The sequence below is a fragment of the Rutidosis leptorrhynchoides genome, chromosome 8 (assembly GCF_046630445.1).
Source record: "Rutidosis leptorrhynchoides isolate AG116_Rl617_1_P2 chromosome 8, CSIRO_AGI_Rlap_v1, whole genome shotgun sequence".
NCBI classification, from domain to species: Eukaryota; Viridiplantae; Streptophyta; class Magnoliopsida; order Asterales; family Asteraceae; genus Rutidosis; species Rutidosis leptorrhynchoides.
Window position 1 is genome coordinate 46,644,220 of NC_092340.1, and position 27,702 is coordinate 46,671,921.

Below are 27,702 nucleotides of genomic sequence, written 5' to 3' on the forward strand. Positions count from 1 at the left end.
AACTCTTGATTTTGATATATGTTTATTTGTGAGTATTTTGAGATTCAAAATCAATCAGATGTTTTGTGTATGAACTGGCAACAATTTTAACAACAGCAAAATCAAAATCATTTGCACAGTTTGGAAAATAAGATAACCTTAAGAATATATAGCATACCATGTCATAACAGACCAATGTAGCGAATATGCATAACAATATGTACGCCAAAACTAGAAATGTAATGTCTACTATGTACTTGATCTATACACTTCAAAGAATTTGATAATTTCCACCCAACACAGAGCAGCTTTTTGCCTATCTCACGTGGTGTATACATATATAACTCCGACTGTTGCGCGTTTTGCGGTTTTTTGTCATTCGGGTTGGAAGTAACTATCATGGATACATAGCTTGTCAAACGCATCATAATTAGCTTTCAAGCCTATGAATTGGCTCCCAAGTCGAGCACAACCTCCATCGGGCCACCTACAACATTCATCTCGTGCCCAAAGTGGGCACAAAGATTCACAAATACGGTCAGTCGCGTTTTCATGAATACCTGCATTATCTGCAGTTACCACAATAGAAACGGACATATCAGTCTTTTCATCTCCACTGTCATCTCTTTCTCTTGGAGAGGGCATATCCGTCTTTTCAGCAGGACGATTTTCAATATCTTCTGTATCTGAAACATGCACTTTACATCCGAGTGATCCAATTGCTCGTATTATGCTACAATTCTCCCTATTTGCTTTTTTAGCCAATGCCACAGCGGAGTTGCTGACCTGGCTCTCGTTAACTAGTTCAGCAGTCAACGACTCAACTGTTTTCGTTATTTCTCTGACACTACTCTCCGCCAAATCTTTGGCCTGTTTATTAATACATAATAAAATAAAACAAGACAACTTACAAATTTTATTGTTTAGCCTTTTTCATAATAAATAATTAATCTATGGTGTTGATTACCTTTTGCAGTTCAGAGTACTTGTCCATCATGCTTCTGCATTGATCTTCAACCTGACCAGATTCAGCTTCTGAAGGACAAGACCATCGAAGATGAAATTGGGGCCATATTGTCGGAGCCAAAGCTGCAGCTGGTGGTAAAAGTGGGCCATCATGTTTAGACGGATCGTAAAACACGTTGTAGTGTACGTGAGAACTCCCCTCCGATGTACGCATATCATCTAAATATTCCCACACGCATTCAGTCACCTCATAAACACAAGCTTTATCTCTTTCATTGTCACTAAAATATTATCAAAAATAAAAGATTGTTAGGGAAGAAGAAAAAGTATTGTTGTAGGAGCTAAATTATTGATGCATATTAGAAGGCGCACCTGTTGCACAAGAAGTTACCAAACCGACACGAGAGCACACAATCCAGAAAATCAACCAAAAAAGCCTGCATCAGTGCATCACCCAATAAATCAATACACGATAACATAATCATCATATGTAATACTCATTTCGTCCTAAAATAAGTGTTTACCTTACTATATATATTTGTCCCCCAAATAATTCATATGTAACAGTAACACTCCCTTAGTCTCAAAATAACTGTTTACCTTAATATTAATTAATATCTGACCCCATATAATTGTCTAATTACAAAAAATAACTATTAAGTATCATTAAACTTCCCAATTTAACCTTATTCATTCTTTCCGGTCACTCATATTTTAAATAAATTTAGTCAAACTTACTTTAAATATGGGCAAAACTGACATTATTCATACATATCTTAAATTTAACAAAAATATCCACGAGACTTATTGGAATGGAGGGAGTGTGTAAATCTAAAAAGAGGAAATACTTACCGAAGAAAACTCAAATGCAAAAGGGTACATCCGTAATAATTGCGAGACACAATCAACCCACTGTCGGATCAAATTAATGTTAACATAAATAACATAATCTTAATAAACACATTATTATCTGCTGACTGAATGAAATACCTGAAGAAATATCGGAGAGTAATTGTTTGAATGCTGTGTGTTCGAGGATACTGGAGCTTGAGATGAGAATGATACCGACGATTGTAACAAAGAAGATGATAAGATGTTCGGACTTGAAGAATGCCTCGACATTTCTACTGGTGTGTTGCCACTCCCTGAAAAATTCGGCATTCCTGCTCGGTCTGAAAATGGATGGCCAAATGCAAGCCAATCTTTTTCAACAAGAGCCTACATAAAAACCATAAAGAGTAAATACTAAAAAAATAAATAAATAATCATTTAATTATTTTTAGTAATTTATGCATGAGTAATTATACCTGGAATCCTTTTATAGTGCGATAATATGGATCAAGTAATAAACTTGCCAGTGCAACAAGCTGGGATGTTCTATCCCATCCATCACTGTAAGACACAATCACATAGCATTGAAATTTGTTACAAATTTAAAAACTTCCTAAAAAATAAAAACACATTTAACTATAAGATTATATGAAATGCATATATATGATATCAGATATTAAGTTAACCTGCAATGAACAAGCATAGATGCTGATTCTAGTGCAACACGAGCTGCGATCCAAGCAGAACCAGCCAGAACATTTTGAATATGTGATAACCAACCACTATCACCGAGTGTTGATACTGAAGCAGACATACTGCTCAGATTACCTCCACCCCATGTCCATCCGCCAGTTCTCTGTCAGAGTACGTTACAAACTTAAAAACACATTAAAAAATAATGTTGCGGTTCACCTTTTTTTTTTCTCTTATTAACTGCAAGGGGTAGTGGCGTTCCTAGCCTGCCGATAGGATTACCTAACCGCAGGTCTCAGGTTCGAACCACAGGGAGGTGTAAATTTATTTGCAAAGCGAATTTCCCATTGTGGCCATGAAGGTTCACATGATGAGTCCTGGCAACTCGCAAAGCGAATTATCGCCTCGAGATTAGTCAGCTCGCATAGCGAGTTGGATCACTCGGGCCCGAAAGGAAGCATAAAAAAGATGATGTTAGGGGTTCAGAGCTTAATTGTTCTTACCAAATATGACGACATTCCATCCGAAGATTTGCTTCCATGAGTATCCAAGTAGTCTCTGAGACGAACAAGACTGTCTCTCATAGCATGGATATTGTCTATCCCCAAAAATACAATCTAAACTAACATATATATTTATATTAGAAAAAGTAAAAAGAAAAACATAAATAAGGCGAGTAGAAGTAGAACACATTATTATAGGTCAAATCTTTGACAGACCTCACACTGGAAATAATTCGAAGATGACTCTGAACCCCCACCCATCGCTCCGTTAGCTAAAGCATTTTTCCGGGGTCTTGCATCTGCTATATATAACTTCCTATAAAGAAAAAAACTAATCAAATTATCCTATCTCATTACCTTATATATGTATAATGGGCACTAATCTTTACACCACAATTTTTTTTTCTATATACCACTAAAGCTGCTTTAAAAGGTTGTACAGTACAACATCATAATGCTTGTTTATTGGTGTACATATATTAATTTTGGTGGTTTACGGATCATAGCGTATAATTAAAACAATCACGAGTCCAAAACAACCATTAAAAGAACTTAATACCAAAACTAATTGGGGTAGAAGGATGATTACCTTTGTCCTCCTTTTCCACTAGGAAGTTGGGTACAAAGAGCACCAACCAGATTTTCATCAGCATTGCTGCATTATGTCATCATAAGACAATTATGACCAAATTAAATGTAATTAAAGATACAAAACTTCTCTTTGGCTACAAAATCCATAAATATGGAGTTAGAAAATTACTTGCCTCCTCATATTCCTCATGAGCCCAACTAATGGTTGTGATGACCGAGCAAGAACAGCTCCGGTTCCTACATATCATATGAAATAAATGTTAACATAAACCACATCTTTATAATGCTGTCGTTTAATTACTAACAACAAAATTTCCCGTGCTTACGTCTATCACACCATGATATTACAGGCAGTCTACACCGGGCACGAAATGTACAAGCTTTCAGCAGATCTTTATCACTAAAATCATCAACACGAGTGTCAGCTGTGTTAGAAATAGGAGGTTATGTATATTATTTGTGGAAGAGTGAATTGATGATTTTTAGAAGTTAGATTGATCTTGAAAGCTTTTCTTTTATTGCTTATTGCTTGCTTTGCTTGATTACAAATGAGGGGTGAAGCCCTCTATTTATACTACTCAATGGAGTAGTCTAGATCACTCCATCATCTACTACTATCTAGATATTTCCTAGTATTTCTAGACCTAGATATTTGACAAGATTATTCTACACACATTCTACACACTTTCACTACTACATATTACAAGAAGCTTCTACATAATGGGCTATAATCTTGATCCAAAATATTTGTATACTTGCAAGCCCAAATCTAAAACACATAGCCCAAAATCAAGTTTAGTTTCCAACAGCCCCCCTTAAACTTGATTTCGTCACTCCGAGCATATTCCGTAATCTCTGAAATGTCTCGTGTTTTAGGGGCTTTGTGAAAATATCAGTAACTTGGTCAAGTGACTTCGCGTACTTTATCTGCACCTCTTTATTTGTAACACACTCCCTTATGTAATGGTATTTTGTATCGATGTGTTTGCTTCGATCATGGAAGACTGGATTCTTTGCTAGAGCAATCGCAGACTTGTTATCCACATATATCTCTGTAGGTTCCTTTTGAAAAAACTTAAGCTCATTTAGTAACTTCCTGAGCCATATTGCATGACAGGTGCACGATGTTGCTGCAACAAACTCGGCTTCACACGTTGACAGAGTCACAATGGGTTGCTTCTTCGAGCTCCATGTGAACGCCGTATCTCCCATATAGAACACGAAACCACTCGTACTCTTACGATCATCTTTGTCTCCAGCCCAATCACTATCACTATATCCAACTAGCTTGAAGTGATTAGAAGGCGAATAAAACAGGCCATAGTCAATCGTACCTTTGATGTAGCGAAGTATCCTCTTGGCTGCCTTCAAGTGATTTATTGTAGGTGCTTCCATGTATCGACTTACTAGTCCAACTCCGTAGAGAATATCTGGCCTCGTGCAGGTTAGGTATCTCAGACTTCCAACCAAACTCTTGTATTGTGTTGGGTCCACCAAGTATCCTTCATCATCTTTTGACAATTTGAGATTGCAATCCACCGGTGTGTTCATTGACTTGCATTCATTCATCTTAAACTTCTTGAGCACCTCATTCGCATAACCTTCTTGGGATATGAATATTCCTTCTTTCTTTTGTTTTACCTCGATCCCAAGATAGTAAGCCATAAGTCCAATGTCGGTCATCTCGAACTCCCGAACCATTGCTTTCTTGAACTCCTCAAACATTTTGGGATTACTGCCAGTGAATATCAAGTCATCCACATATAGGCACACAATCATAACATCTCCTTCCTTGCTTACTTTGGTATAGAGAGCATGCTCATGTGGGCATTTTGTAAAGCCATTCTGTTGGAAATACTTGTCTATCCTGCTATTCCATGCTCGAGGCGCTTGCTTCAACCCATATAAGGCCCTTTTCAATTTCAGCACCTTATTCTCTTGGCCTTTCACGATGTATCCCAAAGGTTGTTCTATATAGACTTCTTCTTCTAAGTGGCCATTAAGGAACGCGGATTTGACATCCATTTGATAAATCTTCCAATTATGCTGAGCCGCAAGTGAGATTATTAATCTTATAGTTTCTAGACGAGCGACGGGAGCAAATACTTCTTCATAGTCTATGCCAGCTCGTTGACTATATCCCTTCGCCACCAACCTTGCCTTGTATCTTTCAACTTCACCTTTGGAATTCTTCTTGGCCTTGTACACCCACTTTACACCAATAGCCTTATGCCCTTTTGGAAGTGTAGCAAGATCCCACGTATCATTCTTCTCGATTGCTTGAATCTCCTCGTCCATGGAACGTTTCCACTTTTGGATTTTTGCTGCATCTTCGTAACTTATTGGCTCACAATCGGCAAGAAGGCTGAACAATGTTAGATCCTCCATAGGTTGAGTTACCTCGTACAACTCCTCAATGCTCCTTGTGTGATGTTGTAGCCTACTTGATTCTCCTCCTGATGTTGGTGTCACTTCATTAGGTGTAGTGGTTGGAGTACGTGGAGAGTGCGGAGATGGTGTACTAGAAGGTTCTTGAACTTCTAGATATTCTTCGTTCCTTGCAGTACTCTCGAATGGATAAGGGAGAAAGTCGTAGTTCTCCTCTTCGGGAACATTCCAATCCCATGTTGCTTCTTCATCGAACACCACATCTCGACTTGAGATTACTTTACCGGTCTTGGGATTGTATAACTTGTAACCCTTCGAACTTGAGTCATAGCCCACGAATATGAGTTTCTCGCTTTTATCATCGAGCTTCGTCCTCTTCTGATCTGGCACATGAACATATGCCACACTTCCGAACACTCGAAGGTGTAAGATGCCGGGCTTCCTTCCACTCCAAGCTTCAATGGGCGTTTTGTTCTTGACGCTTCTAGTGGGCGAGCGATTTGCTAGATAGATCGCACAGTCCACTGCCTCAGCCCAAAACTCCTTAGGCATCCTTTTGCTCTTTAACATACTCCGGGCCATATCAAGAATGGTCCTATTTTTTCTTTCCGCAACACCATTTTGTTGAGGTGAATATGGAAGAGTTAGAGGACGTCGTAAGCCATTGTTGTCGCAAAATTCCTTGAATTCCTTGGATGTAAACTCTCCTCCACGATCGGATCTCATCGCCTTTATGGTGAGACCACTTTGATTCTCCACAAACGCTTTAAACTTCTTGAACATTCCAAAAGCTTCCGACTTTTCTTTTAGAAAATAGACCCATGTCTTTCGACTAAAATCATCAATGAATAGAAGAAAATATCTATTTTTACCAAAAGACGGTGGGCTTATGGGTCCACACACATCCGTGTGAATAAGTTCTAGAGGTTTCTTCGCTCTACTAGAAGCCTCTGTTGGAAAACTGTTTCGGAAGTGCTTTCCTAGAAGACATCCCTCACAAATTTGATCCGGGTGATTAATTGGAGGCAAACCCTTCACCATTCCTTTACTTGATAATAATTTTAAGCCTCCAAAATTTAAGTGCCCGTATCTCATGTGCCAAAGCCAAGAATTATCTTTGAAACATGCTTTTAAACATCGTGGAATGTCATGTTGAATATTTAGCAAGAACATCCTATTCGTTGACATTGGCACCTTAGCAATCAAACCTCCTTTTTGGTCTCTCAAATAAAGACTACGATTTATCATGTGAATATCATAGCCTTTATCTAAGAGTTGTCCAATACTCAGTATATTTGTCTTCATATTAGGCACATAATACACGTTAGAGATAAATTGATGCCTTCCATTTTTCAAGCGGATGAGGATCTTACCTTTGCCTTTAACCGGGACTTTTGAGGAATCTCCAAAGGTGATATTTCCACTTATTACCTCGTCTAACTCCACAAACATGTTTTTGTCACCGCACATATGGTTGCTTGCACCTGTGTCGAGATACCACAAATTTGATTCTCCGTTATCTTCACCTTTGCATGCTAGTAACAAAGTGTTTTCCACGGCTTCAGTATCTTCTTGTGCAAAATTTGCTCTTTCTTGCACGTAATTGTTTGACTTCTCGCATTCCGAGGCATAGTGGCCAAATTTATGACAATTATAGCATTTGGTTTGAGAATTGTCATACCTTGGCCTTCTACTTGTGTAGCCTCTCCCGCGACCTCTTGTCGGGTGAAAATCTTGACTTCTTTCTTCATTTTTATAAGAACTATAACCTCCACGTTTGGAATATCCTTGCCCTCGTCCTCGGCCACGTACTTGACCACGACCTCGTTGACTCGGTTGAAGAGTCTTTTCACTACTCTCTTCCTTGAAAGACAGTTTTGCTTGTAAAGCTTGCTCCAAAGGCTCCTTATTTTTCTTATTGAACCTCTCTTCATGGGCTTGTAGTGAACCCATGAGTTCATCTATAGTCATTGATTCTAGATCTTTAGATTCTTCGATGGCTACGACTATATAGTCGAATTTTGAATCTAATGATCTAAGAATCTTCTCAATGACTCTTACATCACTTAGAGTTTCACCATTCCTCTTTAATTGATTGACAACCGCCAAGACTCTTGTAAAATAATCAGAAATTGATTCTGAGTCTTTCTTATTTAAGGATTCGAACTCACCTCGTAGTGTTTGTAGTCGAACCTTTTTCACCTTTTCAACTCCCTTGTGAGAATTCTCCAAGATCTCCCATGCTTTCTTGGCGGTGGTTGCACTTGCAATTTTCTCAAAAGCTCCATCATCTACACTTTGTTGGATGATGGAAAGAGCCTTTTGATCGTTCGTCTTCATTAATTTTTTCTCCTTGCCGAGAGGACCTTTTTCTGCAGGTTCCTCATAGCCTTCCTCCACAATCTCCCATAAGTCTTGTCCACCTAGGAAGGTCTTCATTTGGATGCTCCATCGATCATAATTATCCTTTGTGAGGCGAGGAAATGTGATGACATTGTTGGCCATCATCTTGTCGAACCAAGCTCTTGATACCAATTTGTTAGAAATAGGAGGTTATGTATATTATTTGTGGAAGAGTGGATTGATGATTTTTAGAAGTTAGATTGATCTTGAAAGCTTTTCTTTTATTGCTTATTGCTTGCTTTGCTTGATTACAAATGAAGGGTGAAGCCCTCTATTTATACTACTCAATGGAGTAGTCTAGATCACTCCATCATCTACTACTATCTAGATATTTCCTAGTATTTCTAGACCTAGATATTTTACAAGATTATTCTACACACATTCTACACACTTTCACTACTACATATTACAAGAAGCTTCTACATAATGGGCTATAATCTTGATCCAAAATATTTGTATACTTGCAAGCCTAAATCTAAAACACATAGCCCAAAATCAAGTTTAGTTTCCAACAAGCTGTCCGTGGAGAATTAATAAATGAAAGAAGAAAGCATATAAATAAAGAATTAAAGATAACGTCACCTGATTGCTTTTGGAACGAGTAAAGCGAATGGGTAAGTTGTACACATGTTATAGTTTGCATTGACATCACTAATCCTCCACCAATCATTAGATAATTTAAACGAGCCATCTTCTATACTTTCGATTGATGACTGAAGTGACCCCATACCAAGAAGCCGATAATATTCATTAATTAGTCTCACTTTCGGATTAGTGTTACTGTCTTTGGAAGGACTAATAGTAAAGGCATAGAAATCCCAAAGTAATGTAGGCTTTGTCCACCTTACTAACGCATTAAACACATCCCGTCTCTGTAAATTACAAAGCGAGTCGTATTAATTAATATCATTTTCTGGATAAACACAGTCATCATAGATCAAATGTTGACTTAATCTGACCTGCTTAGTCGTAGGGCGAAAAGCAAATATGATGATTCTCATATCTTTGCCTGCAAAACCAACTTGTCTTGCTAAGTTTAATTAATTTTTTAGATTCATTCAAAATAATGACATATTACCTAACTAACATGACATAACAGAAATGAACTACCATACCGACGACCTGAAGAAGCCTACGTGTAGGAGTCTTCTCCGACGGCGGCTGCTTTACCACCTACATTCTCATTATTTATATAACAAGGAAATAGTCAGAACATTATAAAGTAAACTCGGAGAAGAAAATTATCATGATATTGTGAAAGAACAAATTTAAGACACATATAAAACATAAGTAACATAAGTACATAACCCATAAATTACAAAAAATACCACATTAATTAAAGCCACAAAAGTATTCCTTCATATTTGAAGATTTAAAGAGAGGTTTATTTGAAAGATATTAATGTACTTTTCAATTTGTCCCGAATAGAAAAAACTTACTCTTATTGTGTGCAAAGGTTCTTTTACAATGACTCAAATGAGAAAACATTAAAAGGACAATCCACTAGACAAAAGAGAGTAAGCACTATTTGGGACAAAACGAAAAGTACGTGAATATTTTAGATAAATAAACCTGAAAGTAGTAACACAAGTGCTAATATCAACACGAACTTGTAAAAACATATTAACAAAACTTACGATCTTGTTAAACTTTTCAATGGTAGTCAATGGTATTGTTCCTAGTGCGACAACATCCCTGGATTCTTCACTCTAAAAAAATACAGACGAATTTTTTGTCAGATATAGGATAAATTAACATAACATTAATGATTAGAATCATACCAAAAGTATGATGAATTAATTATATTACTCAAAATCAAATCAGTAATCAAAAAAGTTCTTAATGTATACAAATAGCTTGTGCATGTATTTGTTAGTTCAGCCCATATGATAGAAATCAACTATTTAGTTGCAGGAGTAACCAATATACTTGAGTGACAACAACTTTATATCGATCCAACAATAATTATATGATTACTGGTTACCGATATATATATCAATAGATGGAAGACGTACCAAAAAAAGAAGACGAAAATTGGTGACAAACACGGTACCTGCTTCATCGGTGTTAACAAGAACAGCAAACCCCTGAACAAAAACTCATGAGAACCACATTATTTTGTTTAAAAAATATTAAACAATTCACATCTCATTCAGCGAAATATGATCTTATAGTCATATAAGGAGTAAAAGTGAAGCAGATGTTAGATATTGTTAGTTGTATACTTTTCCTCCAACTTAACATTCTATATAACAAACTTTTTATAATTAACAGTCATTCAAACAGAAGTTAACATAAAACTAATAATATCTAGCTCTTATATCAATCTAGGATCGTATTTTTAAATTAAAGAGCATGAGTTGTTTGAATTTTTTAACACAAAAATGTAGCTTTGGTTAGGTTCCAATATTCAAACTTGCTCATGTGGTAGTGGTTTTCGTCTCTTAGCGAGATATCAAGAGTTCGACTCCCGTGTGATGCAACATTCCACACAAGGTTGCCCTTTACCCTTGAATCAGGACCGGATATTGGGGCGTACAAGGCATGCGGCCACACAGGGCCAACATCTATAAGGGCACAAAAAATATATCCTAATGATATATACATGGGCTCATTTTACTTACATATGTCCATTTTTGACTAATAATTTAAACATTTTAAAAATAAAATATATAATCTATGTCGAAAACTCCGTTATCTAATACTCCGCTCCAATACTTTTCATTTGGCTCCAATACTCCGACATCGATATCACCAATTTATAGGTAAACATTAAAAAATTGCAGTTACATGTTTATTAACGAGCCCACTTTTATGTTTCAAATAGGCCCCAGAAAATTAACAGGACGCTGCCTTGAATTCCACCCTAGGGACCAAGAGTGCCTTTCGCACATCGCGTTGCGGGGGCAGTGGGGGAGGTTTTTTTTTTTTTTTTTTTACCGCCCATTCCTTCGGATTGGGCCGGGTTTCCTCCTGAACAGCAGTTGAGGGCGGGTTATACAACTGTGAGAGATGAACGTGTGGGTAGTTAAGTGTCCCTAGGTGATCCCGTACTGCTGTTAAAAAAAAAATAATAATAAAGTTCCAAGATTCAAGTTGTATACATGATGACAATCACACATTCCTTTCCTCAATTGTAAATTTAGGTGTACTACTTTCAAAAATTAAGTATAAAAGGAAAGAAAAAAGAAAAAGAAAAAGAAACTTGCCTCAGCTACAACATGCTCAGCTTTCAACAGAAAATCAGATGATCTTCGAGAAACTGCCTCCTCCTATATATAAACTCCACAAATCAAATACACAAAATACATACAGAATCACATTATTATATCTAATTCTAATCTAATCACATATGAATTTAAACACACAATTGTGACATTGAGAAATTGAAAGTGAGTATTTACATCAACATCTGCAGACTCAACGGCCTCAAAATCGATTATGGTATCAACGGTTTCTGATTCAGTTATTTGAGTTTCCTCTAATTCACCGGAAGAAGACGATCTCCTCCGTGTCTCCATATATATATATATATATATATACACGTATATATGTACAACCAAACTCCGGTGGTTAATTGTTTACGACGGAATTGAATGCATGTGATATGATGATGGCCGGATTGAGAGATTACGATTTACGTGCTTTAATTTCTTCACTCGGCTCATTTTACGGTAATTAAATACGCACGTTAAAATTAACAACACTTTTGTTATGCCATATATATATAACGGGTATGTTGTAGCCTTATATTTGTAAAAAACCATTAAATAATGCTTTTGATTTTGGTTATATTGATTTTTTTGACTATAGCATAGGGGTATGCAAGACATTTTTTATTTTTATTTTTTACGTCTGTTTGAGATCACCCAGGAAACTAAACCACACATGCGCTAATCTATTGTAGTCGCATAACCCTCCCCAAACTACTGCACATTCGTTTTTACAGAGATATCCGACTTGATTTACAGGTCGACTAATATCAAAATGATTAAAAGCTTTGCAAGCTATTCGGAGTCATCTGAGTGAACCTACATGGTCATGAGTATTTTTTTTATAGGATTGGTGAAATCAATCAAACATAAATATAAAAGAATAAAGTATTTCCAGATATGGTTATTTCGGCGAATGTAAGTTTCTATACTCAAATGTACACTCTTGAGTTATCTCCTAATTTTTTTCTCACACAATCAAGATCGAAGTTAAAGCCATGTATCTATTATAACATCGTCACTTGATAATTCAAACATATTTTCACATCTAGAGTAAAGATACATTTGAGTGCAATACTAATGGATTTTTTTAGAGGTTAGCAGGTTTAACTCTCCTGCGTGTCACCGTGAATAACCATGTACCGAGAGATTCAACGATCTCGGGGTTGGTCAAAGGCTAAGTGTCGGCTAATGATTGGAATCAAGTGGTGGCTTCGCAAAAAAACTTGTATAATAGCTCTATAGTAAAAACTCGATTATAGATACTCTTGAGATAGTAGATCATTTGGAGTACTAGTGTATCTGCAAGATCGTGGTGAAAACGGTGATGAAGTAGTGAATCTATCAGCACCATAGCTGTGGGATACAACTTTGGACCTAACGATCGGCCCAGTAACCTTTCGGAATGGCGGAGCGTGATGAGAACATATGGAAGAAGGTCGTATAAAGTGCTTAACAAGGTGTCTTTTGTGTAGAGAGTTTCCCCTTAAAAAAAACTAGGGTGAAGAAAAATTAGGATTTAAAACTCATGACCCAAGCCCAAGTAAAACCCTAATTAACCGAACCCGATAAAGTCCCCACTTCGGTATGATATCTTTATTAAGTATCACATTGAACACTCCATTGCATCACGATAATAACAGTGTGAAGAACAACTACGTGGAAAAATGTGCGAAAAGCTGTGCGTAAAATCAATCTCGCAGATGGCTTCGCAGACATGTGTGCGAAAATCTCGCAAATGTCTATGCGATAAGCTGCGTGGACATCTGTACGAAAAACCGAAGAACCCGTCGAAATAATGGATCGTGAGGTTAAAAGACTTAAGCAAAACAAAATATCAATTGTTAGGGTTCGATGGAATGCTCGTAGAGGACCTGAGTTCACCTGGGAATGAGAAGATCAGATGAAGAAATCCCAAGAACAACTGCGCAAAAAACAACGTGCATAGTTGCGCATAATTTTTCTTAAACCGCATATAAATTGATAGTTCAGCAAGAAAAAACAAACCTTCATAGACCGAACATGGTAGGAAAACGAGACATTTTGTCGTGCGTCTCACAGATGACGCCATTTGTTCAAACATATTTTAGCAACTAGGACAAAGATACTCATGAGTGCAAATAATAATGATTTTTTTAGAGGTTAGCGGCTTTAACTCTATGGTAGGTCATCGTGAATAACTCTGTCCTGAGAGATCCAACGATCTAGGGGGTGGTCAAAGGCCAAGTGACAAGTAATGATCGGAATCAAGTGGTCGCTTCGAGAAAAAACTCGTATAATAGCTCTACAGTAAAAACCCGAATATAGATACTCTCGGGAACATTTTGATATAGAATATAAAAAAAATGATGAGGATAAATATCAATTAAAACTTATTATTAATATATTACTATTACTATACTATTTATTAGACAAAAATTATGAACAGTACCGATGGTGAAACAACCCCAAATCCGTTTACCAAAAACGGAGTACACATTTTTTATATATATAATAAGTTAGGTCCCAATAACATCCAAGTATACAAACCATTTCAAAATAGTTATTCGTATACAATTTATCATAATAACACGTTAAACGTTTTATCTCGACTCTTGGTTTACAAATGACACCATACATCCTTACGAGAATGTATTTCACATACAAAGTTTGACTCGACACACCAAACGATGCGACCTCGAAACATTTACTCAACACCACGGTTAAGACACAATAGCCCAACCCGATACCAAGAGCATAATCCCGAGAATCTACCAAAACCCCAATCCACGTCCAATATCCAATAGCTACCCCATCAAGCCCAAGTGCTCCTACGCATCTAGTCTAACAACTAGATAGCTTCATAACACAATACCTGTAAAAAGGTAAACAACGAGAGGGGTAAGCTTACGCTTAGTGAATGCAATAATTATACATATATAATTTACCTACTTGCAATCACTTACACAATTACCGCATACACGCTAGCATTTTAATTAGCATACCATCGCAAAGTATAACGCTAAAATCTCTAATACACAAGCTAGCACAAACAATAGCATATAATCCGAACAATATAATATGCTACACTACAACACATAACACATTGATGTTCACAACATCCATTAGTAATCAAGATTTCAAGGCTAGCCCAACGAATGGTATCATCAACATCGAACTTAATTCCCATTCGTCCTAATAAATGTGGTATCGTCAACATCGAACTTAAACCCTCATCGAATGAATTAATGTGGTATCGTCAACATCGAACTTAAACCCACATATGAGGTATCGTCAACATCGAACTTAAACCCTCATCAAATGTCACTACAATAGTGGTATGGCTTCGTCAACATCGAACTTTAAATCCATACATGAGGTATCGTCAACATCGAACTTTAACCCTCATCAAAACAAACAATATACTCTAGGATATGGTATCGACAACATTGAACTTCAACCCATACCCCACAAGTAAATAAATCATATACATACATATATAATTATTCCACTCACCTTGGAAAGCCCGCACAAGTCATGTATGTAATTCGCCTTTAAACGCCACCGAGCAAACCTTTACCTATAATACGCATATAGGTATACACATAATCAATATACATTCTCTACAAGAGAATTTCGACGCCAACACCCTTAACCAAGGGTTTATACCTACCTCCACAATCCGCCCATTTAGACACCTAAAGTGGACTTCACCAACTACCACTACGGGTGGTAATTAAAACCCCACAACAAAGTATAATTTAGCCCAAATCATACTTTACACCAATTAGACCAAACCTAGGTCTTAACATTAAATTACTACTTAGGTAGTAATCATTTCAAACGCCAAATACACCAAAAACCCCAACACGTGCAATATTGACCCATATTGCTTTTGACCACGTTTGACTTATGTTAAAAATATGATTTTAACCCAAAATCACTTCCCACGTTTACTTTCATTCAAAAACGCCATTTAACACTTAACAAAAGTGTTTAAAATCCCTTTGACCAAAACTATTGTCATCATCAAGTTTGACCCAATTCAATTTACCCATTTTGACCAAAGTCATGAAAATGCTCAAACTAACCAATAATCACTAACACAAGTGAAAATGACCCTAATACACAAATTAAACCAAATCACAAGTGTTAAACCCTTAGCTTACCCAATTTGACACATAAACCCTAATTTTGACCCATTTCAAAATTAGTCAACCCAAATACACCCAAAAGGGTTCCAACACTTCCAAAATCACTAAATTAAGTGATTACGCCCAAAACCAAAGCCTAATCATGGCCAAAACGTCAATCAACCCAAAACCCGCCATGTATCAAAAATAACTAGTTTCCATAAACCCACTTCATCATCTAAATGGTTTTTACAACTAAAAAGCTCAAAACCCTAACTTGAATATCAAATCATAAAGATGAATTTCGGAGTTAGAACTTACCATCACTACCACAACGTAGCCGTGAACGAGGAGAACAACATTAACTCTTGTGACCCAACCCAAAACACTCTTCTTCTTCCCCAATTCGAGCTTTCTCTCTCTAAACCCTTTACTCTCTCTCTAGGGTTTGGTGTGTGAGTGGGAGGGAAGGAGAATGAATAAAATGAGGTTTGGATAAGATTGGGATCAGTTTTATGGCCAAAAACCGGTCCACATGTGAAATACCAACTTTGCCCTTCATTTAACTCATTAAAAGGCTGAACAGCATCAGATCGTGCCTATTGTCGCGCCGCGGAGTAAACCCTCCGCGCCGTGGCCCAAAGGGTGATTTTAGATCACATTTTCAAGCTTTCTGACCCACAAAATAGGCATTTGTCGCACCGTGGCCATTCTGGTCGAGACGTGACAATAGCCTATTTCATCCGAACTTCAACAACTTGTTTTGGCCATAACTTTTTGACCGTAACTCCGTTTTCGATGAATCAAGTATCGTTGGAAACGTAATAAGATTTCCTTTCTAATGGTAAGGTTTTGAAAACATCAACTTAAACTTTATTTGGGGTCAAAAAGGTATGTACCCACCTTGTAACTCAAACAACGTCCAGTTTTCTTCGACATTCGAACAAGCAACACGTACATGCTTGGTACCCTTCATACACGAATCGTACAAATCCTCTTTATACAATTATACAACCAAGTATGAACATTCTAAAGATCAATCACGTACCTCGAACATGTATGATGAAAAACGGGATGTTACAACTCTTCCCCACTTAAATTGGATCGCGTCCTCGTGATCCTAGTCACTTAACCAATCCGAACCTACACGCTACGGTCCTCCGACACACATCCAAACTCGATATCCACAACGATTTCCATTAACCCGAATGTCTCACCACACGCTAATAACCATTAGCGTGCATTACCGCAACAAACGGTATCTCGTACACTCAACACCCAAATGCCCACTTAGGAAAAATACGAAAAACACCATTATATTCCTTCAAATTCTCCCGGTTACAACTCGCAACAAGCTACATCCATAACCATATCACCCAACGCGATCTGCTAAATTCACTACGCCGTGAACTAAGTCTTGCATTAATCCAAATCGAGAAGGATCCATGCCTCATTAAAACTCCGTACTTCGTCGGTTCATAAACACATCACTCAACTGGTCAGTCACAAATGTTCTCCGAATCAAGAACCAACTTCCCCTGTCTGCACCACCGGGTCATTCCTTCAACGAAGAAATCTCGGTATCGCCAACTAATCACACTAGGGATACAAACTTTCCCATAAATTGATCCGGACATGAACATCAATCTCTGGATTAATCTAGGACGACAATAATACACCACGAGTTAGACAAACATCAACACTTGACATAGGGTTTCTCTCCTAAACCCTACAACACAACCACGCAAGACGATTTCCTAGTACTAGCATGGAAACTATTCGTATACTAGAATCCCATTAACAGTAAATCATCATCACTACAATTTCGCAATTCGACACACGAACCATAAAATATTCACCGACGCCGGGTGAATCCTCCTACCTAGACCGTCCATTAAGGATGGCCTCGACATTTCAATGCAACCAACGGGTTGCATTACTAGGGAACACACGAACCATAAAATATTCACCGACGCTGGGTGAATCCTCCTACCTAGACCGTCCATTAAGGATGGCCTCGACATTTCAATGCAACCGCGTGTCTCTATGTGAGACAATCGGAACCGACACTCCCCGCCTCATAATCAGCCATAAAGTGGAATAATTCACTGACAATTTCCACGATCACGTTTCCTGATAGGGAAAAATACAACAACCACCACGATATCGAACTCCTTCCCATTCAATAATACTGTCTGAGTTTCAAGACAATCCAGATTTTCACTACGAGAGCACCCGCAAATACAGCTTCACTCTCTCACTTCTGTGATCTCAAACTTCACATTTGGTCTCATACTGCACTTTGGTGCTACACGATCACCTTGCATAAGAAGTCTTACACTTCACTTGATCTAACACCACCGGAGCTTCCTCGGGCGGTAGTAAAAACTCCCCCACTTAGGATTAAGCTCTACACTCTCACCGCTAAGATGATAACATCCCACGGTATTGTCATTCCACGACACACATGATCAATCTCATCATTGGTCATGAACATCAAATCACCACGAATTCACTTAAGGCTCTCAGAGACGACATACTCATTCACTTGAAATGTCGTACACGCGACGACATTGCACCTTCATACCACAAATCACAACTAACAGTCCTTCATCGTTCGCAAAGCGAACTCCACCCAAGTCTTACATACACCTCTAAGCATAGGCATATGCCACTCCGCTTAATCAGTCGTGCATCTCAGTCGAGATCACCCGACCTTCCACTCAACGATCCTTTACCAACAATTGCTCACTCTCATGGAGAAGAGTGACCAATCTGTGACATCCTGCCTTTTTCTGTTAAATTTTCGTCTAACTATTTAAAGTCCGTTATATATTTATAACATCTCCCGTTGACACGCGTTTTAAAATTATCTCGTTTAGGTAATTCACGCACCCGTTTCCAAAGTTGAGGGACTAAGATTGTCAAAAGAGCAAAGAGGTGATTAGGTCAAAGAGTCAACACTCTTCCTCATCCATTCATTTATCCATTTTCATTTCCCTTTTCTTTTCATACTTTCACCATTTTCTCTAAATCTCCAATACAAAGATTCATCATCTAAATCAAATCGAGCAAGCATCAATCCAAACAAATTACATATTCAGAATCCTTGCATCTTCCTCTTCGAATCCATACCGATTACATCTCATTTGGGTAACTTTTTAAAATCACTAGATTTTGTGTTCTTGATGTTTTTAACTTATAAAATTGTTAATTAGTGTCTATGGCTCAAGTCTAACATGAATATATGATTTATATGCTTGATCTCATTATTTAAATGTAACTAGCATGAACTTGAAAAGTGTGTGTTTGATTTTGAGTTTTGGATGATTTAATGTTGTTGTTATGATAAAGTGCAAGTATTAAATGTGTTCCTAGCATCATTAGCTTCAATTTGATGTGTAGGTTGATTAAGAAAACTTCACTAATATGATTATTGATTTTGTGGTTCTTGAGTTAAGGTTTGATAGAAGTAAAATGGAATTTAAATGCATTGAATGCTTTGGAATGTTAATTGTGAGTGCATAATAGTATTGTATGCATAATTACCTGCAAAACGGCGTATGATATGTATGCATTTAATTCCTGAACCATAAATATGCATTTATGGACTTGAAAGCATTAATGGTAGATATTTAATGAGCTTTCCACTTGGTTTTGTTTATTGCAAATGATAATTTGATTGATGAAATGTGATTAGTTGTGTTCCTCATCAAATTACCTTTCCAACGATATATGGTATGCGTTTTGAATATTTTCGGTTCATGAATTATGTTAATTTGGGTTTTGGTTCGAGACTTAGCCAATTTTCTGCAAACCAGCATTTTTCCAGGTATGCGCGCCGCGCACACCTCAGCGCGCGGCGCAAATCAAAAAATCCAGATGATTGCCCCTTTTAGTAGATTTCTGACCTGGTTCCACGTTGAAGTGCGCGCCGCGCAACCCTGCGCGCGCTGCGCATCTGCCCAGTTACTTTTTATTTGTGTTTTGTTCTTCATAAAAACTTTTCCGCTTAACTGTAACTCCGATTAACATGAAATTTGACTAATGTGCTCATATATGATTCCTCATCATGGGAAAATTGTCAGATGCCCGACCCAACCCCGTTGACTTTGACCAAGTTTGACTTTTAGTCAAACTTAACCAAACATTTATACGATTGTTCTAACATGCTTAACTACTTGTAACGTGCATGAAACTTGACAAATTGATTCACATGCTATATAATCGAGTCGTAACGAGCCATAGGACTAATTGAACATCTTTGACCAATTGTGATTACCGTTATTGATACGACCTATTTGTTTAGGTCAAGACTAGCATTCGTTCTTGCACACGTTACTTTGTGAAGTACCTTATTTTACTCGTGCACTCAAGGTGAGATCATAGTCCCACCTTTTCAACAACTTTTACTTTAAACTATGGGATGAGAAACATATACGTATCATACTTTTATGTTTTGAACACAAGTACGAAAACAAACATTCCACGTGCGAGTTTGAACAAAAAGCCTCAATTCAATTATCATTAGTTACACTTGCAGGGTGTAAACGAGAACTTATATTATGTGATCACATGGGCTTGACGAGCCTCATTCGGACGGTTCGCTACCGTTAGCGGATGAAATATATTTTCGAGTATAGTGTATGTTCTAACACTACGTAACAGGGTACAAAACAGTTAAGTCTTGATAATTGGGTGCTCTCGAACATACTTTTGGAATACAAACGATTTGGATAATCAACTATATTTAAATCTTGTGGTTCAAAAACAACGTTACTAATACACCTATGATTTCACCAACGTTTTTCGTTGACAGTTTTCTATATGTTTTCTCAGGTCCTTAAACGCTATGTGATACATGCTTCTGCACTCTTTTTGATACTTGCTTGGATGTCGAGTATATATGAATATATGGAGCATCTTTTGGATTACTTTCAAAATTGTGTCGCATAGGTTTCATTTGTACGTTAAACATTGTAATGTAACTAGTCGTGGAACTACCTTTGTAAACTTGAAACACTTTTACATTTGAAAAGAATGCGACATATTTTGGTCAAACGTCATTTTAAAGACTTATGACCACGTAACGGGACCTAAGTAGACGGCGAGGTCAATGACTATTTTGTCGAGTCGCTACAGATGGTATCAGAGCGTTGGTTGTAGGGATTTAGATTTCATTGGTGTCAACCCCGAGTCATAGGGTACATTAGTGAGTCCAGACTACAACCGGCATATAGATTTGAAGTAGGAATTACCTGACTACTTATGCATTTATACTCGAACGTTTATACTCATATCTACTCTTATTTCATCTTAATCTCACGTTGTTTAATTTGATTGACACGCCACCTTGACTATATGAATTAATGTCGAATGCACATATGAACTAGGGTAATATAATTTCCGGGATTATATTACGGTGACTCATATGAATGTTCCGACATTATGACATAAAGAATTTAAGGCGAGTCAAGGAAAATTTTCTCTCTATCCTTATTCCATATCATGATTAGTATTATTGAAAATGCTAATCAACGGTATTCTTGTGTTTTAAAGGGAACAATGCCTCCTCGCCGTGTACCACGTCATGAGACTCCCGAACAAGCTCTACAACGAATGATAGCCACCGCCGTGGATGCGGCCATGGCCGGGCACTCATCCAACAACAACAACAACAATAACAACAACCACAACAACAACAACAATGGAGCTGGTAACTCAAACGAGGGATTCTCCTATAAAGCTTTCATGGGGTGCAAACCTCACACCTTCGATGGAACCGGGGGACCGGTTGTGCTCACCCGATGGTTTGAGAAAATGGAAGCCGTCTTTAGCATAAGCAGTTGTCGGGACCAAGACAAGGTTAAGTACTCCACTCACACTTTCGCCGGTGTAGATCTCACTTGGTGGAACACCTATGTACAATCGGTGGGTACCGATGAAGCCCACACCCTCTCTTGGGCCGATTTAAGGGAAAAGATGATCATTGAATATTTCCCTCGTGAAGAAACCCGAAAGCTCGAACAAGAGCTAAGAACCTTAAAAGCGGTCGGAAACGATCTCAAGGCTTATAATCAACGATTTTTCGAATTAGCCTTGATGTGCCCAAACCTTGTGAACCCCGAGTCTTCAAGGGTTGAACTTTACATGGATGGTCTTCCAAAGAGCATCAAACACGGAGTAATGTCATCCAAACCCACTAATCATCAAGAAGCTTTGAACATGTCCCGCAAATTGATAGAAATGGTGGACGAAATCGTAGTACCGGCACCTAAAGCCGAGGATAAGTCGGGTAGCAACAAAAGAAAATGGGAAGCCACCCCATCAAACAACTACAACAACAACACCTTTACCAAAAAGCCTTTCACCTTCGACGCCAAGAAAAGTTATGGCGGAAATAAACCTTTTTGCAACAAATGCCACAAACATCACTATGGTGAATGTGACAAATCATTTTGCCACCGGTGCCAAAGGAGTGGTCATGTGATCAACGATTTTAGAAGTGCAGCCCCGTTCGCTCAAAAGGGGCCCAATGCACCAAGACCGGGTGCTTGTTTTGAATGTGGCCAAACGGGTCATTTTAGAAATGCATGTCCGAAGAAGAAAGCTAACCCCAACACACACGGCCGAGCTTTCAACATTAACGCCCAAGAGGCCCGAGATGACAATGAACTAGTCACGCTTACGTTTCTTCTCAACAAAACTTATGTTTCTTGCTTATTCGATTCGGGTGCCGATAAATGTTTTATATCCAAGAATTTGGTTCATACTCTTAGCACTCCATCACTCCCCCTAGATACTACTTATGCCATTGAGGTGGCCAACGGGAACCTATTGAGTGCCGACACATATTATCGGGGGTGTACGTTAAACATTTTGGGAAATGAGTTTGAAATTGACTTGATACCCATGGAACTAAGGAGCTTCGATGTAATAATCGGTATGAATTGGTTAGTCAAAATGAAATCTCATATTCTTTGCGATCTTAATGCAATCCAGATTCCTATCGAGAACGGTGAATCCTTGATTGTCTATGGCGATAAGAGTTGCACCGGACTCAACCTCGTCTCGTGCCTTAAAGTTAGAAAACTACTCCGTAAGGGTTGTTTTGCGATCCTTGACCACGTTAAGAAAGTCGAGTCCGATGAGAAGCATATCGATGATGTGCCAATTGTTAGTGACTTTTTTGATGTATTTCCCGACGAATTGCCGGGTCTCCCACCTCATCGACCGGTTGAATTTCAAATCGATCTTATTCCGGGAGCCGCACCTGTAGCACGTGCACCCTATAGACTTGCCCCATCCGAAATGCAAGAATTGCAAAGTCAAATCCAAGAACTACTTGATCGTGGTTTTATCCAACCTAGCCATTCACCATGGGGCGCTCCGATTTTGTTCGTTAAGAAGAAAGATGGATCCTTACGAATGTGCGTTGATTACCGTGAACTAAACAAATTGATGGTTAAGTACCGATATCCTCTTCCTCGCATCGATGACCTCTTTGATCAATTACAAGGATCTCGTGTATATTCGAAAATCGATCTTCGCTCGGGTTATCATCAATTAAGGGTTAAGGGGGAAGATGTCTCCAAAACCGCTTTCCGGACTCGTTATGGTAGTTATGAATTTCTTGTAATACCATTTGGTCTCACTAACGCACCAGCGGTGTTCATGAACCTTATGAACCGCGTGTGCAAACCGTATCTCGATAAATTCATTATTGTGTTCATCGATGACATCTTGGTCTATTCTGAAAGCGAAGAAGAACACGAACAACACCTCCGACTTGTACTCGAACTCCTTAGACAAGAACGACTCTACGCCAAATTCTCCAAGTGTGAATTTTGGTTGACGGAAGTTCAATTTATTGGTCATGTTGTAAGCGATCAAGGTATTAAGGTCGATCCCTCAAAAATCGAAGCCATCGGCGAATGGGAGACTCCTACTACTCCTACTCACATACGTCAATTCTTGGGTCTCGCCGGGTACTATCGTAGATTCATCGAAAACTTCTCTTTGGTTGCACGTCCTCTAATCGCGTTAACTCACAAGGGAAAGAAATTCATTTGGGCGACCGAGCAAGAATCCGTGTTTCAAGTCTTGAAGACAAAGCTAACCACCGCTCCTATCTTGTCTCTTCCCAAAGGTAATGATGATTTTGTTGTATATTACGATACCTCGAAACATGGTTTTGGGTGCGTATTGATGCAATGAAAGAAAGTCATTGCTTACGCCTCTCGACAACTCAAAATTCATGAAAGAAACTACACGACACATGATCTCGAACTTGGAGCCGTTATCTTCGCACTTAAAATGTGGAGACACTATCTTTATGGAACCAAGAGTACTATCTTCACCGATCACAAAAGCCTTCAACACATTTTCGATCAAAAGCAACTAAACATGAGACAACGACGGTGGATTGAAACCTTAAACGATTATGATTGTGAGCTTCGTTACCATCCCGGGAAGGCAAACTTAGTAGCCGATGCCTTAAGTCGAGAGGAAAGAGCGGTGCCTCTTCGTGTTCGAGCTTTAAACATCACCATTCACACCAACCTCAATAGTCAAATTCGTGTAGCCCAAGATGAGGCTCTCAAGGATGAAAACATCTCTCTCGAACACTTGAATGTCCTCACCTCTCGATTCGAAGTTAAAGAAACCGGACTCCGATATTTTGGCCGAAGAATTTGGGTACCTAGTTATGGGGACCTACGAAGCCTTATTTTAGACGAAGCCCATAAGTCAAGATATTCGATTCACCCCGGTGCCAATAAGATGTACCACGATCTCAAGGAACAATATTGGTGGCCGAACATTAAAAAGGACGTCGCTACTTATGTTGGAAAATGCCTAACTTGCTCCAAAGTCAAAGCCGAACATCAAAGGTCATCCGGGTTACTTCAACAACACGAAATCCCGTAATGGAAGTGGGAAAGAATAACGATGGACTTCATCACCAAGCTACCAAAAACGACGGGCGGTTACGATACCATTTGGGTTATTGTTGACCGTCTCACCAAATCTGCCCACTTCCTAGCCATGAAGGAAACCGACAAAATGGAAAAGCTCGCATAACTTTAAAACAGAGAGATCGTAGCCCGTCACGGTGTACCTTTATCGATTCTTTCCGACCGAGATGGCCGTTTTGTTTCTAGATTTTGGCGTACCTTACAAGAAGCGTTGGGAACGCGATTGGACATGAGCACCGCATATCATCCACAAACCGATGGGCAAAGCGAACGCATAATTCAAACTTTGGAAGATATGCTACGAGCTTGCGTTGTCGACTTCGAAAAAGTTTGGGAAAAGCATTTGCCACTAGCCGAGTTCTCTTACAACAATAGCTATCACGCGAGTATTAACGCTGCACCATTCGAAGCACTATATGGCCGAAAATGTCGTTCTCCTCTTTGTTGGATTGAAGTAGGCGACGTGCAAATCACCGGACCCGAACTTATTCACGAAACAACCGAGAAGATCGTTCAAATCCGAGATAGACTCCGGACGGCCCAAAGTCGTCAAAAGAGCTATACCAACAAAAGACACAACGACCTCAAATTTCAATTCGGTGAATGCATAATGTTAAAAGTCGCACCTTGGAAGGGTGTGATCCATTTTGGGAGGTGCGGGAAGCTAAATCTGCGGTATATTGGTCCTTTCGAAATCTTGGAGTGTGTTAGAACCGTTGCTTATCGTTTAGATCTCCCGCCTCAATTGAGCTCCGTTCATCCTACCTTCCATGTATCCAACTTGAAAAAGTGTCTTGCCGAACCCGATATCGTCATCCGTCTCGAAGAACTTACTATTGATGACAAACTTCATTTTGTGGAGGAACCGGTTGAAATTGTGGACTCCTCCGTCAAAACGTTAAAACAAAGCCGAATCCCGATTGTTAAGGTCCGTTGGAACGCCAAAAAAGGACCCGAGTTTACTTGGGAAAGGCAAGATCAAATGCAAAAGAAATACCCTCACTTATTCGCGGATCCGAAAACGCAAGATCTCGAGGAAGAAACAACGACTACTACGCCTACTTAAATTTCGGGACGAAATTTCTTTTAAGGAGTAGGTAATGTGACATCCCGCCTTTTTCCATTAAATTTCTGTCTAACTATTTAAAGTCCTTTATATATTTATAACATCTCCCATTGACACGCGTTTTAAAATTATCTCGTTTAGGTAATTCACGCACCCGTTTTCAAAGTTGAGGGACTAAGATTGTCAAAAGAGCAAAGAGGTGACTAGGTCAAAGAGTCAACACTCTTCCTCATCCATTCATTTATCCATTTTCATTTCCCTTTTCTTTTCATACTTTCACCATTTTCTCTAAATCTCCAATACAAATATTCATCATCTAAATCAAATCGAGCAAGCATCAATCCAAACAAATTACATATTTGGAATCTTTGCATCTTCCTCTTCGAATTCATACCGATTACATCTCGTTTGGGTAACTTTCTAAAATCACTAGATTTTATGTTCTTGATGTTTTTAACTTATAAAGTTGTTAATTAGTGTCTATGGCTCAAGTCTAACATGAATATATGATTCATATGCTTGATCTCGTTGTTTAAATGTAACTAGCATGAACTTGAAAAGTGTGTGTTTGATTTTGAGTTTTGGATAATTTAATGTTGTTGTTATGATAAAGTGCAAGTATTAAATGTGTTCCTAGCATCATTAGCTTCAATTTGATGTGTAGGTTGATTAAGAAAACTTCACTAATATGATTATTGATTTTGTGGTTCTTGAGTTAGGGTTTGATAGAAGTAAAATGGAATTTAAATGCATTGAATGCTTTGGAATGTTAATTGTGAGTGCATAATAGTATTGTATGCATAATTACCTGCAAAACGGCGTATGATATGTATGCATTTAATTCCTGAACCATAAATATACATTTATGGACTTGAAAGCATTAATGGTAGATATTTAATGAGCTTTCCACTTGGTTTTGTTTATTGCAAATGATAATTTGATTGATGAAATGTATTTAGTTGTGTTCCTCGTCAAATTACCTTTTCAACGATATATGGTATGCATTTTGAATATTTTCGGTTCATGAATTATGTTAATTTGGGTTTTGGTTCGAGACTTAGCCAATTTTCTGCAAACCAGCATTTTTCCAGGTATGCGCGCCGCGCACACCTCAGCGTGCGGCGCAAATCAAAAAATCCAGATGATTGCCCCTTTTAGTCGATTTCTGACCTGGTTCCACGTTGAAGTGCGCGCCACGCAACCCTGCGCGCGCCGCGCATCTGCCCAGTTACTTTTTATTTGTGTTTTGTTCTTCATAAAAACTTTTCCGCTTAACCGTAACTCCGATTAACATGAAATTTGACTAATGTGCTCATATATGATTCCTCATCATGGGAAAATTGTCGGATGCCCGACCCAACCCCGTTGACTTTGACCAAGTTTGACTTTTAGTCAAACTTAACCAAACATTTATACGATTGTTCTAACATGCTTAACTACTTGTAACGTGCATGAAACTTGACAAATTGATTCACATGCTATATAATCGAGTCGTAACGAGCCATAGGACTAATTGAACATCTTTGACCAATCGTGATTACCGTTATTGATACGACCTATTTGTTTAGGTCAAGAATAGCATTCGTTCTTGCACACGTTACTTTGTGAAGTACCTTATTTTACTCGTGCACTCAAGGTGAGATCATAGTCCCACCTTTTCAACAACTTTTACTTTAAACTATGGGATGAGAAACATATACGTATCATACTTTTATGCTTTGAACACAAGTACGAAAACAAACATTCCACGTGCGAGTTTGAACAAAAAGCCTCAATTCAATTATCATTAGTTACACTTGCAGGGTGTAAACGAGAACTTATATTATGTGATCACATGGGCTTGACGAGCCTCATTCGGACGGTTCGCTACCGTTAGCGGCTGAAATATATTTTCGAGTATAGTGTATGTTCTACCACTACGTAACAGGATATAAAACAGTTAAGTCTTGATAATTGGGTGCTCGCGAACATACTTTTGGAATA

At 38.3% G+C, this 27,702-nt stretch overlaps 1 protein-coding gene across 1 annotated transcript; it reads right to left on the reverse strand.

Moving 5' to 3' along the window:
- Nucleotides 1-144: 144 nt before the first annotated feature.
- Nucleotides 145-11,888, reverse strand: LOC139862204 (phosphatidylinositol-3-phosphatase myotubularin-1-like). The gene is made up of 19 exons (XM_071850768.1): nt 11,759-11,888; nt 11,564-11,620; nt 10,370-10,441; nt 9,992-10,063; nt 9,470-9,527; nt 9,314-9,363; nt 8,937-9,226; nt 3,890-3,963; nt 3,737-3,800; nt 3,562-3,627; nt 3,189-3,288; nt 2,973-3,086; nt 2,463-2,632; nt 2,253-2,337; nt 1,936-2,163; nt 1,798-1,857; nt 1,318-1,382; nt 947-1,226; nt 145-849 (listed from the first exon to the last, which is right to left on the reverse strand). Exons 1-19 carry the CDS (start codon nt 11,873-11,875, stop codon nt 355-357), a joined length of 2,517 nt encoding a protein of 838 aa, XP_071706869.1. The 5' UTR covers nt 11,876-11,888; the 3' UTR covers nt 145-354.
- Between the last annotated feature and the right edge of the window lie 15,814 nt (nt 11,889-27,702).